Here is a 15631-nt window from a genome sequence, read left to right on the forward strand (position 1 = left end):
AATCTTCATCCGCGGTCTATATCGCTGCTGAAATGTTGGAAAGTTGCAGACTTAAGTGGTCAAGGGGTGCCAAGAATTTCTGGGAAGTATGCAATAGCGGAGGGATGTTGCAGAATAATTCAGAATGGCCCCTCAATGGTATTTAGACTTGGAACGCTCAATGCTGGATCACTGACTGGCCGCAGCATGGAAATCGCAGAAATGCACGAGCGTAGAAGGATTGACATCTGCTGCCTTCAGCCGGCAACACCGTCTGCGGTGGTTTAGTCATGTCAAACGAAGTGGAAACAGTGCCATAACTTCTCTTGCAGATGTTGAAGTACCTGACACATGTCTCAAAAGCCGACCAAAAAAGTCCTGGTCGCAAAAAATCGAGCAAGACATGAAAGCTCTAAATTTAAATGAATTGGATACAACTGATTGTCTAATTTGGGGCAAAAAATTGATGGCAAAGAAAACAACGTCCTACCTCGGAAAACCAGGTCTATGGACGTTAATCGAAGATTGATTGATTGATTAAAAAAGAATATATGTTGGTTAATAAATTTACAAAAATTTTTCAGAAGGGTTTCTTTTAAATTTTAATAATAACAATTAAAATTAGTTAAAAAGTAGTTAACTATTATTAAGAAGTAGTTAATAACATAACTTCTTCTCTTAATAAGTAGTTAAAAAGTAGCTTCTGACTATGTTTTTTTAAGTCAAGTAGTTAACTTCGGTAGTTCACTACTTTTTTGGAGTAATTAATCCATCACTGTAAATAATTTTATAAACAAATTAAGCTTAATGCAGCACCTCCACTTTTTAAATGACATAATTCATAATAAATTTATGCTTATGGAAACTCATTTATTTAAAAACTTATTTAATTCATCTTAATTTCAAATTGAGGATATTATTTCTTAAATAAGTTGTAAGCTGTAAGAAAAAAGTTGTATTATTTACTTTATTTTTAAAAACTTTTAAAAAAACGTTAATGTAAACATAAAAAATCCTAACCTAGCCCTAGTTTATTTATATTTTAATATATAAAAATTGAAATTTGTAAATTACATTATTATGTTTTTATGGAATTTCCCAGTACCGATCGCCTACTTTGCCAAAAACAAGCTTATACTAACACTAAATAACTCATATAAATGCAAAGACAAACTAAAGAAAGCACTTACTTTTACTTTACATGTTACAAAATGTTGAGTTACAGGTTACACACATTTTTTAACGTCGTCTATTTTTTAAAAGGCGTCAATAAAGCACAGTTTAATAATTTGAGAATTCATATTAAATAATTAATCAAACGCAAATTATCCGCATCGCGCACGCAATAGAAAAAGCTGAAAAAAGAATGGCGTCGACGCGGAAACTAATAAACAAATTTTAAGATAGGGATGTGCAATTTAAAAGATAAAAATTAATTCTGATGGAAATTACGTTCAAGTAGTTAAAAAATAGTTAACTATGATAGTTAATAACTACAAAAAAATATAGTTAATTAGTAGTTAATAACTATTCAAAATAAAATAGTTATTAACTACTTTTTAACTACTAGTTAGTAGTTATTTACTACTAACTATTTAACTATTTGTAGTTAGTAACTTCCCATCGCTGAAAATCTTTATAGATACTTTATGATTTTTCTTGCTGTAGGGCGACTAGCGTTATTATGTAAAGATCGGCTTAGTCTTCAAATTTAAAAAAGTTACAAAAAAATGTTGTTGAAGTGATGATAACGGGTCCCGTCCCCATCAAATCCGCCACTGCACGCATTCAGAATTATTTGTGTTGTAACAGTTGTTTGATCAATTTTTTAACGAACACAAAATGAAAAACATAGCTTGTAAATAGTGCCAAAGCATTAACATTAATAAATTTGTTCAGGTTTTAATCGTTAGGTGCAGTTCTGGATAGGTACACAGAGTATGCTGCTTTTTTCTTTGTAATTTTGCAGCTGCAAAATAGTAAAATGAAAATAAATTTGAGACATTTGAAAAATAATGTTGAAAACAACTATATAGATGTAGTGTGGACTTGCACTAGCTGTCATTTATACGCCTTAGATAGGACGTATGCAACTACATGTGCATGACCACTGTTTTTGCAAACTATAAATGGTAATAAATAAGCTACAATAAAAACAGTTTACTCATTAAAAATTTTAAACATATAAAAAATGAGAAACTTATTTTTTCAAACAAACAATAAAATGTTTCAAAGATGTTGCAAATAATGAATGTGTGGACCCTTAGCTTTGAAAGCGTGAAACGCGTGGAGCTTATGGAATTATTGAAAAATTTCAACATTTAGGAAAAGACACGAGATTTGTCAAAAGCCTCTACTGGGAACAAAGTGTAGCAATGAAAGCTGGTAACAAGTTGACTAGTTTTGTCGAAATAAAGAAAGGTGTTAGGTAAGGCTATGTATTCTCTGAAGACCTGTACAATCTCTATAGTGAAATCATCATGAGAAAAATAAAAGATCTACCTGAAATATTCTTCTCTTATAGCAGATTCAATAAAAAAAACTGCAAACATTTGTTTCCAAACTGGTTTTTGAAAGTGAAAGGGAAGGCTCGCAAATTATCATCAACAAAACAGAGTGCATGATTATTAGTAAAAACAAAATCTGCTCTTTAATCATTAATGGTAAACAGATAAAACAAGTCAACAGCTTCAATTATCTTGAAAGTCTGATTTCCTCACGTTGCAAATGTGATATGGATATCAAAAGAAGTATAGCTATTGCTAAAGATGGTTATACTAAAATGAAAAACATCTTTACCACCAATCAATAAAATCAAAATATTAAGAAAATTAAAACTGTTATTAAGTTATTACATTTTTCCTGTTCTAACGTACGGCTTTGAGTCCTGGACAATTTTTAAAGAAATATGAAAAAAGATTAGCACTGCTGAGATGTGATTTTTGAGAATATTTATGAAAACAAATTTTTGGTTATGGTCAAACTTTTTGAAAAAATATAGAATTTTTAATAAGGCGCATTTTAAGTTTTAATAAATTCCTTCAATCAGTTTAAATAGTTGATACTTTCAGGCGTTCTCTGTTGGCCGAGCACCGCGCACGTGCCAAAGAGGTTATGGCGCAATCAAAAAGTATGCTCACTACTATGGCCATTGCAGGTCTATGGCCTAAAAACATTGCAGGTAAAATATGGACATTCAATGTCCGTGTTTCTCTTATTTATCTTAGTCATATGTAGCTCTAGCAAAAATATTGAAAAATATCACACACATGTTGTGTAGTGGAATGTTATTTATTTCTAGATTGCCATTTATTCAGAAAAAAATGAGTTTATCAGTTTTGCAAAATAAAGCAACGAGGAAGCAACAGCGTCTTGAAAGCAATCAGATGAATGCAGAAGAATGGAAAGTTAAAGCAAATGAGTTCCTCTCTCTCATCACAAAGCGACCTCTACAAAAATACAGTCATCGTAAATATTGACGACAACCACCAGCAAGACTCGGACAACATTCAAAATGATGGCATGGATGACGAAGACGAGGACGACCTCAGCAACCTCGATCAAAAGAACGGCAGATGCATCGGCGTTGTCTTAAATGTGCTTGCTCGAATGTGCGATGGTCAGCACGCAGGATTGCAGGTTTTTTCTCAATTTAAAAATGTTCATTTATATTGACTATATTTTTACTTAAGAAAGTATTTTCAAGTTTAGTTTTATCGTGTAAATTTGTGAATTTCAGTGGTAAAAAATTAATTTTTATTGTGCAAAACTATTTGAGAGAGCAGCCGGACAACATAAAGTCGTTCAACATCGTAGCAGAAACAGCCACATTTGTTAACTTGGTTTATTCCAACATTTCAGTGCAAAATATTGATCTTTGCATTCAACTTTTTGAAACTTTAAATGAATTCACAGTTGTTAGTTTCATATTTAAAATGTCTTTTAATTGAAGCTTAAAAGTCGTTTTATGAAAATATTTTGTTTTCTGTTCAATATATTTGATTTTGATTTCTGATTTTGGCGAACCTCTCGTGAGGTCCAAGCCTCGTGTGAGTTTATACTTCCCTCATGATGTGAAAATTTGATTTGATCTCATCAGATATACCAGTGACAATGTACAATTCAGAGATCAAACATATCGGGCCTTCCTGGCCGGCCCTCCTCTCCCGTCTACTGGGCATGCTCAGGAGAAGAGATTGTGTGTCGTCTAGGAGGTCAATGTGGTGCCTAGTCCGGTAGTACTCCTTGAAGGACATCTAGGTGGTGCCATCTCTCATAGAAAAGGTGTTCATCGGGGTGTGATTCTAGTCGATATCGTCCACTCTGTACGTTCTATTGTACCTGGTTAGCACAATCTTTCCAACGACATCGCTCATGTTATCTTTAACGTACGAATGAGGTCTACGCTCAATCACGTTGTACATATATCGAGCACACTTTCCTGACCTAGGATCTTACGGCAGATGTCAACCATGAGGTTTATTCCCTCATCATACTCCAGTTCTCCATATAATAAAGAACTTTCTTCAAATCGCGGGCAATGTCGGGCTGGTAAATAATGGGCACTGGCATTGTAATGTACAGTTATGTAAAGTTTTTACTAGTTTTTTTTAATAATGAACTTAATTTGAATGTTCAAAATAATTTATAAATTTAAAAAAAGGTTAAAATTTTCACCATTGAATTCATGGACTATAAATATTTGCATAACGGCTGATATCGTATAAAGTATACGTATTGTTTTCTTCATTTTGATCAACAAGTAAATATTCTTCGGCAAATTATTTTGAATAAAGAATTATAAAATTGAATTAGAATTTGGATAAAATTTATTTTTAATTTCACTCACAAATAGAATTTTTATACAGATGTGAAATTGCTTGAAACGTTTTACTTTAAAAAATATATAATAGAAGTATATATTCATATTTAAAAGAAGTTAATTAATTGTAATTTATGATGCGTCATTTGATGATCACACTACATTTAACCCTCTAATTGAAGAGTTGTGCATCTGGTGATTGAAAGGTTAACGCTGATTACATTGATTTTACGATAATAATTAAGAAGAGTTGACTGAGCTATGCATGGATTCAATGCTTCTTCTAAGAGCTGTTTATATCAGTCATATTTTACTTGCGAGGATTAAAGTGAAAAAAATTAAGATTTTATGTACCACTGAGGAGCTTTGCAAGTACATTCTCGTAAGTTATGAACAGTTTTTATTAGATTTTATCCGCGGTGACAAAAATGTGCGGTGCGTGTCATTAGCGAGGAAAATGCCGTATTTGCTAAAAATTTAAAAACGTTACTAACAGAGTGATGTTGGCTTACAAAAGAATAAAGTGAACAATGTAGTCTTGTGAAAGCCCGGCGTTGATCAATTTGGCCAAAAATATGATTCCAGAGCTTTATGAATTGGTGTATGCAGTCAAAATACAATTTTATTAGAGAGAGATAGAGCAAAAACATAGACGCTAAATTCTTTTGCAAATTCAAAGTTTGTGATCAGTTCTTGATCTAAGGATAGGATTTAAAATATGGATAAGTTTTTGTTTAAAGTACCAAAATTTTGTTGTCGATGTTTTTGAGAATTCGACTATCGTAATGTATCGTGCAAAATATCGATATATTGACATTTTGCAAATATCGATGTATTGTTGCATTCCTACATACAACGAAGAACTTTGTGGCTGCAGCCACCCTCCTGGCTACTGTTTTGCTCCGGCTGATTATATGGCACTAATGATTCCAGGTCAGCGTTCAATTAGTAAAATTCTATTCCTTTGTTCAATACAAAGTTTTTGCGTGACAGAAATCGAAAAAAGTTATGAAGTTTGTAAAACATATTGACAAAAATAACTATTTAATTGACAAAATGTCAAAAGAAATTTAATCTAAAGTTGATAATTAATACTGGCTTTAACGTTTTTTTTCCCAAATTTTTATTTGAACAAAAAAATTCAGGAGATCAATAAAAGTGAATTACTTGTGGAGACCACCCTTAACTAACAACATCAGTGTTTGTAATAAACAATAAACTGTCATTTAGATATATACATACACACATCAATAATACTAACAAGTTACCACCTAATAACAGTAGTAATAATAATAATACAATAATATCAATATCAATAATACTCTCATATACAGGGCGTCTACAGAAGGGGGGGAAGAGGCAATTGCCTCCATTTTAAGCTAGGGGGGGGGAATTTTTTTGTGTTACATTAAAAAAAGATTCAAACATTTTAAACAATTTAGAAACATACATACGTATTTTCAACATAACTATGTTACTTCGCGCTCATTGTTATAAATTAATAACTTTCAACTAGTTTACGTCAAAATCACTATTAGTTAATTTTATGGGCGGAGCCAATTATTCTCGTCTGTTTTAAATTTTCAACGAGTTTACATCGAAATCACTTTTAGTTTCATGGGCGGAGCCAAATATTCTCGTCTGTTTTGATTAAATTAATATTGAATATTTGAATTCAATTTTGCGTCGCTTTAGTTTTATTAAAATTTTTATTCCGGATTAATAATTTTTTTAAAACAATGCCTCGAGATCAGAAATTTTTTTGTAAGTACAAATGTTTGCAGCCCGGATGTCGCAAGATCATTCGCCAAGATAAGTGGAGTTTGCATTGCAGAAAAGATCATTGATATATGCATGCAAGATTATTCTCTAAATCTAACTAAACTAAACTAAACAGATTTTGAAAAATAATTTTGTTTGTTTGTTTGTTTGTGCAGTTTAACGGCGTTTCAGCACAACTGGCTATTTTTACGCCCCTTGTTCCTTTTCTATAAATGCGTTTTGTTGTTTTAAAACTTTTGAGAAATTATTTTTAAATTCTATTAAATTTTGTATTTCCTGAAGGAATGATATTAGATTATTGATTTTATCTCTGGAAACAATTTTTTCTACTTCTGAAGGGATGTCATGTCGTTTCCTACTATTATTGTGACTATTACATTTGACCAAAATGTGATGGATGGTTAGTTTTTCGTTACAAGAGTTGCATGTAGGCAAATTTGTTTTGTTGAGAATCCAGGAATGAGTCAAACTTGAATGGCCTATTTTTGAAAAATAATTTGAAAGCGTCGTTTATTTGTGTTGTCTCCTTTCATTTAATTCTTACACCCATTCAAATATCTTTATTACAGAGGTGAAGACATAAAAAAAGACATTGTTTCAGTAAAAGACATCTATGGCAAATGGAAACCACAAAGCTCAAGCCAAACTAATTCACCATCTACAAGTTTAATGCCAGCAGGCAGTAATAATGATATGAGAAAATCAGATGATGATATTGGTAATGTTGTTGCTAAAGAATATTTGCCAACAGAGGCAGCTGAATCCAACAGCAACGTTTGTGATTTGATTCAATCTAACAATTCCAACTTGAATGCTCATAGTTTAGTTGAAAAAAATATTGAAAATAAATTTAATTATTGTAAAAATCTAAACTTAGCTTTAGACAAAAATGATGCAGCTCAGTTTTGTGGACGAATATTGAAAAGGCATGAAATAACAACATGCCTGGCACTTGGTGTATATCAACCAAATGACTATTCCTATCCTGTTACTGATGGTTGCAGTTTCCAAAAAGAATGGTTCAAATGGTTCAGATGGCTCAAAATGTAAGAGACAATGGTTGTCTTAAAGCAAACGAACTAACAAAATTTACTTTATTACTTGTATTATGTTTTCCGGCCCAAAAGTTTTAGTTGTATGGACAACATCAGGTTTTAATAATTGGCATAATGGTTTGCGGGATATCATTCGTCATGAAGTAAGTGCAGAGCATCGCGAAGCTGATATTGCAAAAATAAATTGAAAAAGAGGATTGGTCGTAGATGTCTTCATTGAGAGAAATAGAAAAGATATAATTCAAGAAAATAGAAAACTTATGGTATGCATTTTAGATTGTGTTAAGTACCTAAGTGAAGAAATGATAGCTTTTCGTGGAAAAACATCTAATAATGGAAAGTTTATAAATCTTTTTCGAACAATATCTAAACGGGATCCAAGTGCTGCTGCATATCTGATGAAAGTTGAGGAATCACATAGATTAAGAAAGAAAATGGCATTTAATTTTCTAAGATCCAGCAATATTCGAGTTGTCTTGACAACAATGAAACGAATGATTGTTGAGAAAATTGTGTCAAATATTGCAGAACAACAAAAGGCATGTCTTATTTGTGATAGCACACAAGATTTTAGTAAAAAGGAAGCAAATGTTTTTTTGCTGAGATATCTAGAAATAAATAGTATGGGAGATTTGCATCCAGTTGAAAAATTGTTGGAAGTCTTTACTTGTGGAGAAACATCGGGCAAGATACTCAAAGGAGAAGTTATTGATATTCTGACTAAATTGAATTTTAATATGTCATGGGTGATAGGTCAATGCTATGATGGTGCAGGTAACATGCGAGGTCGGTATGCATGATTGGCTACTCTTATTCAAAAGGAGTGTAAAAAAGCAATTTATATTTGGTGCAATGCACAAAGGTTAAATTTAGTGATGAATGGCGTTATGAAATGCTGTAATGAAATAAAAAATACGCTAGGACTGCTAGAAGATTTATATTCATTCATGAATGGTCATCGCAGAAATGCTGTATTCCAAAATTCTCAAAGTAATTGTCAGCATAAAATGCAATTAAAGCGTGTTCAAATCACTCGCTAGAACAGCACAGAATCAGCCGTAGAAACGGTGATGAAAAGATATTCAGAAATATTAGCAAGTCTATCCGAGTTGGCTGAATCATCATTGAGTGACAGTGAAACAGTTACTGTTGCACTCGGAGTTCGTAAAAGAATGAAAAACATAGCATGAAAATTTTAAAATTGGTTTATAATATTATTGGTCCTGTATCCGAAGCAGTGCAGGGTATATCAATTGACATGGCGTCTTCAACAGAACTAATAAAAGACCGCATTCATTCGTTTGACATCATAAGAAAAAATGCTGATTTGACGTGGAAAACAATATGCAGTGAATCGAAATCATTCGCAACAGCCCAGATTTTGATTTTGAAAGACGTCGTACGAAAAAAAAAGTTTGATGAACGTTGCAGAGACGAATGTTCAGTTGGAATAAATAAAATTAAAAATGAATGCTTTTTAATTGTTTTAGATGAGGTGAATCAACAAATGAAAAGTAGATTTGAGCAGCAAAATTTGGTTTTTTTAAAAGAACTTTCGCTATTTACTCCCAAAACACTTTTAAGCAACCGTTGTGTTAAGGCTAGTGAAATAGAAACTGTTTGTAACCAGTATTGTCAACGCAGAGGATGTTGCAAATGAACTGAACGAATTTAAAAAAGAATACACGTTGCTAAAAAATGACGAAAAGATGGAAAACCTGTCTGCAAGTTCAGGTTATAACTCTGGCATAGAAATATTTTCTGATAAATCAGATGAAGAAGATGACAATAACAATATGGCATATAAAGAAGCCCAAACGAATGATACTAATAATTGGAAAAATTGCAGTTTCATAAAACCACTTAATGTTCTTCATCAACTATCTGGTTACCGCAATTTGCTGATGAATATTTGCTTCTCTTGCTTTATCAAGTACCTCTGCAGAAAGAGCTTTAAGTTAGCTGAAAATTATAAAGAACCGCCTAAGGTCTACCATGGCAGATGATTATTTATCAGCATTAATGATAATAGCAGCAGAGAAAGATATTCTTCAAACATTCACTGATGATCAAATAATAACGCAAATTGCATTGTCAGGCCTGCCTTTAAAGTCTCAACTGTTGTATAATTAAATATTAAGTAAATTTCGACAGAAGTTATATTTGTATATATTGCATAGTTATTGGTCGAACCCCAGAAGACATTTTATATATCAAGTACGAATAAAACAATGAGTAATAAATCAACATCACCAAACGGTTGTTCAACTTTGCTCGAGATATACAAACAATGCCAATGACCTGGTACAATTTTTCTAAACCGAACATATCTGCTCGTTCCATTTTAGAATGGATTGAATTATGATACCAAGAAACTTCACAGAGTGGTTCCTTGATAGGACCGAGCCTTCAATGTGAATGTTCAATTTGTTTGGACATTCATTTCTGGTAGCTGCCTTAAAGCCAAAGACCAAGTAGCATGACTTTTTTAAATTTAAGACCAAACGGTTTTTAGTAAACCAATTGAAAAATTTGCTTTATTGTTCATTCATATCGGAGAACAGTTGCACCAGATCATCTCCAGACAGAAAAATACTTGTGTCATATGCAAAAAAATAGGGGTACAAGTGTTTGATATTGAAAATATATCATTAACAAAAAGGATAAACAAGAGAGGCCCCAAATAGCCAATTTCATTCTTTTTGGAAAGTGACCAATTCGTATGGATTTATTAAACAATGATGCAAGCGGATGTGCAATGGTATGAATGGTGTTCTTTAACAGCTTTGTTGATAAAAGATCACCATCATAACTATTTTTACTTTTTAATTCATTCGTTATTAAAATGACTTCGTCAGGAGATATATCCACAGCCAGAAAAGATGAATAATTGAGTTGGTTAAACAAAGATTGATTTGGGAACGGATTGGGTGGACTGCAAAGAGTTAGTTTACTACCTTGCTCAATAAAAAATGTATTTAATTTATTGACTATTCTTATTTTGCTCATCATATAGTCATCATCTTTGAGGAGATGAGACTCGGATGGCTTGGGTCTAGTCATACTATTTATTGCATTCCATTTTTCTCTATGAGTTCGACATTTATTAAATCTATTTTTATAGAAAAGTTTTTCCTTAGCTCTTTTCAAATTAATAAAATAATTCTTATATTCATTATATATATTTTTATTACAAAGAGAAGGAATACGCAACAAATACGTTTTGTACAAGTTATTTTTGTGTAAACAGATATTATATAACTCAACATCCATCCACGGTTTTCTAAATCGATTTCTTTTGACAACTATTGGGCAGGAGCTATTGATGCATTTAATATATAAGTTAAAAAAATTGTCATAATCAGAATCTAAATTAGAATCACTGGAAAAATCCGGCCAACATAATTCACTAAGGATTTGTTGGATGAATTTAAGTTTACAGCATTGATTGCTCGAGTTCTTATCTGGGGACGAGGATGGTTGGCAACAATGAGACCTTCCCATCCTATTAAAATAAAAATTGGCAGATGATCCGACAAATCTTCACACAAGATACCCTTAGAAAGATAGTTAATGTCATTGGTAAAAATGTTATCAATGATAGACGCACCGGTATTATGTACATGCATCGGTCGGTTAATTATAGAACTCAAATCAAAACCCCTCATAAGATTCAGGAAAGCTTGGCTTGCATAATTGTCAATGGCAATATTTATGTTATAATTACCAAGTACATATACATTGGAACCCTTCTCAATTCTGATACATTCATTAAAAAAGACATCTAAGGATTCTAGAGAGTCATTTACATTGACATTGGGAGGCTTATATATACTAAAAAAATAATAATATTTATTTACACAATAAGTTCTAATGCCTGACCATTCAAAGCAGTCAGTATTAAAATTTTGATTAGTATTTAAGTTTTTTTTTTTTTTTTTTGATATACAATATTATTACTAAATAAAATACCAGTCCCACCTCCTCTTTTGATGGTTCTGTTATTTATGACAATCTGTCCTGGTTATGACATTAAACTGACCCTCACTGCCTTGTGAGTGATGTTGGATCATCAAAGGCTAGGCCCACCGCTTATAACTGTGGTTGCGTAAGAAAGGGCGTCCTGCGTAAAAATTAGCCAAAGAAATTACTTATGATGACAGAAGTGACAATGGCCCTCAGTATCCGAGGGGTATTTCGGTTTCATCATAGGTAGCCAAACAGCAACCCCCGATCTCGGGGAAAATGTCGTCTAAATGTGTGTTGTTGTTGTTTGTTATTTATGACAATATCATATGATGGTAGCTTCGCATGGATATATTCACGAATGGTATTATCCTGCAACCAGGTTTCAGTCAAGGCAGTAATACAATTTTTGATTTTTATGTCATTGACAAGTCCAATTATTTCCGTCAGATGAGCACTTAAACTGCGACAATTTATATGCACAACAATCAACCGTTGGGCGTCTTGATCACAGTCACCAAGTATATTATTATTCATCTCAGACAGAGTAAAATAATTAGAAATTGAGACAAATTAGCTAGGCAAATCAGCATATATGTTATTGAACATATCAATAAGTGAATTATAATTCATGTCATCATTAAATTTAATACCATCATTTACATTAATTCCATCATTCAAAACAGTATTGATATTCACAGTAAAGTTAATATCATCATTCACATTAGCATCCATGTCATCATTCATATTAGCAATCATGTCATCAATTACATTTAAATCGATGTTATCATTTGTATCAACATTCATGCCATCATTCACCTTAATAACCTCATTCACAACACCATTCGTTTCACCGTACACATTAGTAACATCGTTAATGGCAGTTTTCATTCATACCAGTAACGTAGCAATAATTTATTGTGACAAAGTTGGGACCCGGACTCGGTTTAGTGTCTATCGCCTACCCGATAAAGGCTTCGTCCGGCTCCGACGACGATTTAAATTAAAAATGAGTGCTATGATATTTTAAATGCGTCGTTGATGTATAAACAAAGCGTCATATGTTTACGCAGACAGCTTGTCGGTTTTGAATTTTGATTACTTGAATTTTTTGAAAGTGAATAGTCGTAAAATGTCTCAAGACAACATAAACAGCATGGAAGATTTCGATAAGCAATGTAGGTGTTAATATTCAGGCAAAATTATGATAAAATAAATTTAATTACAAACAATTTTTTGATTGTTTTTATTAATAAACTATTTGTTTTTTTAAGGTATACTCCGTTCTATAAGTTATAATATAAAAAAACAAGTCAACAATTTTCAAACAATGGATTTGAGAAATGATAAAAAGATAAGAAATTTATTTCAAGAAAGATTAAAGCGGGAGTTTGACTATGATCGACTTTTGAGAACTGTACATGAAAATTATTTTTTATACATCTTCAACTTTCCAACGCAAAAATGGTCTTATTTTTTTTATAGAAAGAGCATTGTTATAAGAAAAAGGAAGAAAAATATGAACGCGAAGAAAGTATCGCTCATCAGATGGCGATTTTGAAACGGAATAATATTATAAAAGAAAAAGAAATATTATACACGCATACAAACAGGTGATTACATATTTCCAATTGAAAAAACTGTAAATTTTTACATTTATTGAAGAATTAAATTGCGGTTTAGAGCTATTTGAAATCCTATGTAGGAATGCAAATTGAAATATGTAAGCCAAAATATTTCAGTTGATTAAGTTTTTTTTTTAATTTGGAAAGAGGTAGACTTACCTCATCTCTGTGACTTGGTACACCAACGTTTAAAAATTACAATTGATTGCGTTGAAATCAAATGTCTTATATATCATAATAATTTATGACTATAAGCAGGATTTTTTTTACCTTAACAAAGCTAGATAAAATAAATTCAGAAATGCATTAAACTATCTAATGTACATTGAGCAATAAAATAACTGCATCAACTCAACCAGCGATATTCAAACTGAGTAATGTTTTTCAACTGTAAATCTTTTGCAAATTATAATTTTAGTGAATAAATCACTAATACCGGATTTATTTAACAGTTAATCTTAACTCATCTAATATTGATGTTTTAAATTTTAATAATCATGAAACCATGAACATCAATCTAAGAAGCCTCTTATTAAACAAAATTTCAGAGCTACCTTCCCGAAAACCAAGTTTGCAAAACGAAAAAGAGAGAGTAAGAAAGTCCAGATAGTTGTAGATATGGCACATTTCGTTATGAACTTATTAAGTAACCAGTTAAACTGGGAAAGAAACTACTTAACATCGCTAGCAAGTGATACTTTCAATATTAAATATAATTGGTTTTGATATTTATTGTAGTTCTTAACGAGCGTTAAATTTTTATCAAAACCGGTGATTGTACAAACTTTTACTTAATTGTATTGTTCTAGGGGCTGCAATAGTTTTCAATCCAAATCGTTACAAATTTTAATAGAAATTTTATTAAATTTCGCCTTAGTCCCACCAAAAGTTTTTATTCAACCCCAAAGCCCCTCCCTTGCCTACGCTGCTGTTATGACATAAAAATATGCTACAAATCATTACAGACTTAAACACTTAAACTAGTTTAAGAAGAAACATAGGCATGTTTGTATATTCAAAATATTAATATATATTAAAAACATTGAATCAAATATTAAAATAAGTGAAAATTTGTGAAAATTAAAAAATAAAACCAAACCATTTAATCTGGAATCTTTATACATTTGATTTTTACTTTTACAACAAGCTCGTAGACCAGGTTAGATCATAGACATATTTTGTAGATAAACCGAGTCACGTCTCAGAAACTAGCTTTGGGCAACACGTCGACAAAGTGAAGGTAGCTCTAAAATTTTTTTTAACTTTAACGGCATTTCAGCTCCCACAATGGTGCTACGATGTGCCTTGTTGGCATTAACCTTTATTTAATAATTTATTTCAGAAAATGTTCTCTATTTTTATTTTATTGGTGAATTTTGTTATAAATTTTGTTTATATAACTCAAAACCGCTACCGCCGGTCGAAAAAATCCCAGTCCAGACTACCCAACGCACCAGCCCAGTTCATCCATTTCACAGCATTAAGACGTATCCAAAATAAAAACTTGCACCATGTCAGCCATATCTAACTTGCCATCACTCGACGTCACATCCCGCGCATGTACCAGACAACACAATTACTGCTTATGTTACTTTTTCCCTTCGGAAAATTGAGCCCCAGCCACAGGGATCAACCACGGCATTCGCTCGACATGCTTCTGAGAATTCTGTTACTTATTTCTATTTTGGCAAGTGAGCTTCCACTATGGGGTTCACCCATAGCAGACGCTCGACATGCTTCAAAAGTTTTCTTTTTAAAATTTTGATTATCACAAATGCATAAATGAAACAGTTCCTTAGATTGATTATCATTGGTAATCATTTTTTTCAAGGCGCAAAATAAGTATTTTTTACCAACGGTTTTTAAATTTTTTTACCTGTAATTATATGTTTGGGCCAAAGATTGTTTTTTAATATATTTTCTGTTTTAACTTAATGCCAAACTGAAGAATTGTGTATTATTTCTTTTATAGTTCGGTACGTTCTTCTGGTTGACGTGCTTTGAATAATTGCTGAAAATAAGATTAACTCATGTTATAATTGCATCATGGTTTTTTAAACAATTTGGTTTGAAAGATATTATAGAAATACGTGTTAGTAATATTCAAATGCAACTAAACGCAACGTCATATAACCACGTTTGTTCATTTTCAACGAACGCCTTCACGTTGGATAGCACTGATCCTATTTTAACTGCTTACCGCATTAGTATTCATATTCTTATTATTATTAATTTATATCGCGTCCTATGCATAGCTAAGGGAGTCTTGGATAAACAATGACTTTTGACGTTTCCGTAGGCCTGGATAAACATCATAATGTTAGATAACGTTAGATAATTAATTATGAATTAGTTTTTTGGTTTGCGATGTCTATGGTTTACTCGACATCGTGTGGGATTTC

General features: G+C 32.0%; 3 protein-coding genes across 3 annotated transcripts; all 3 read left to right on the forward strand.

Moving 5' to 3' along the window:
• Window positions 1-1190: 1190 nt before the first annotated feature.
• On the forward strand, window positions 1191-4218 carry HELRODRAFT_162851 (hypothetical protein; the record flags this gene model as incomplete). Its single annotated transcript, XM_009024940.1, has 4 exons — window positions 1191-1204; window positions 3051-3160; window positions 3443-3598; window positions 4079-4218. The coding sequence occupies 4 exons, from the start codon at window positions 1191-1193 to the stop codon at window positions 4216-4218; spliced, it is 420 nt and encodes a 139-aa protein (XP_009023188.1).
• Window positions 4219-6928: 2710 nt separating this feature from the next.
• HELRODRAFT_162852 (hypothetical protein) lies at window positions 6929-8828 on the forward strand (the record flags this gene model as incomplete). The annotated part of the gene is made up of 4 exons (XM_009024941.1): window positions 6929-6983; window positions 7155-7629; window positions 7832-8342; window positions 8679-8828. The coding sequence occupies 4 exons, from the start codon at window positions 6929-6931 to the stop codon at window positions 8826-8828; spliced, it is 1191 nt and encodes a 396-aa protein (XP_009023189.1).
• Window positions 8829-12736: 3908 nt separating this feature from the next.
• On the forward strand, window positions 12737-14924 carry HELRODRAFT_162853 (hypothetical protein; the record flags this gene model as incomplete). The annotated part of the gene is made up of 3 exons (XM_009024942.1): window positions 12737-12782; window positions 13682-13821; window positions 14748-14924. The coding sequence occupies 3 exons, from the start codon at window positions 12737-12739 to the stop codon at window positions 14922-14924; spliced, it is 363 nt and encodes a 120-aa protein (XP_009023190.1).
• Window positions 14925-15631: the final 707 nt, after the last annotated feature.

The sequence above is a fragment of the Helobdella robusta genome, assembly GCF_000326865.2.
Source record: "Helobdella robusta unplaced genomic scaffold HELROscaffold_4, whole genome shotgun sequence".
Taxonomy (NCBI): domain Eukaryota; kingdom Metazoa; phylum Annelida; class Clitellata; order Rhynchobdellida; family Glossiphoniidae; genus Helobdella; species Helobdella robusta.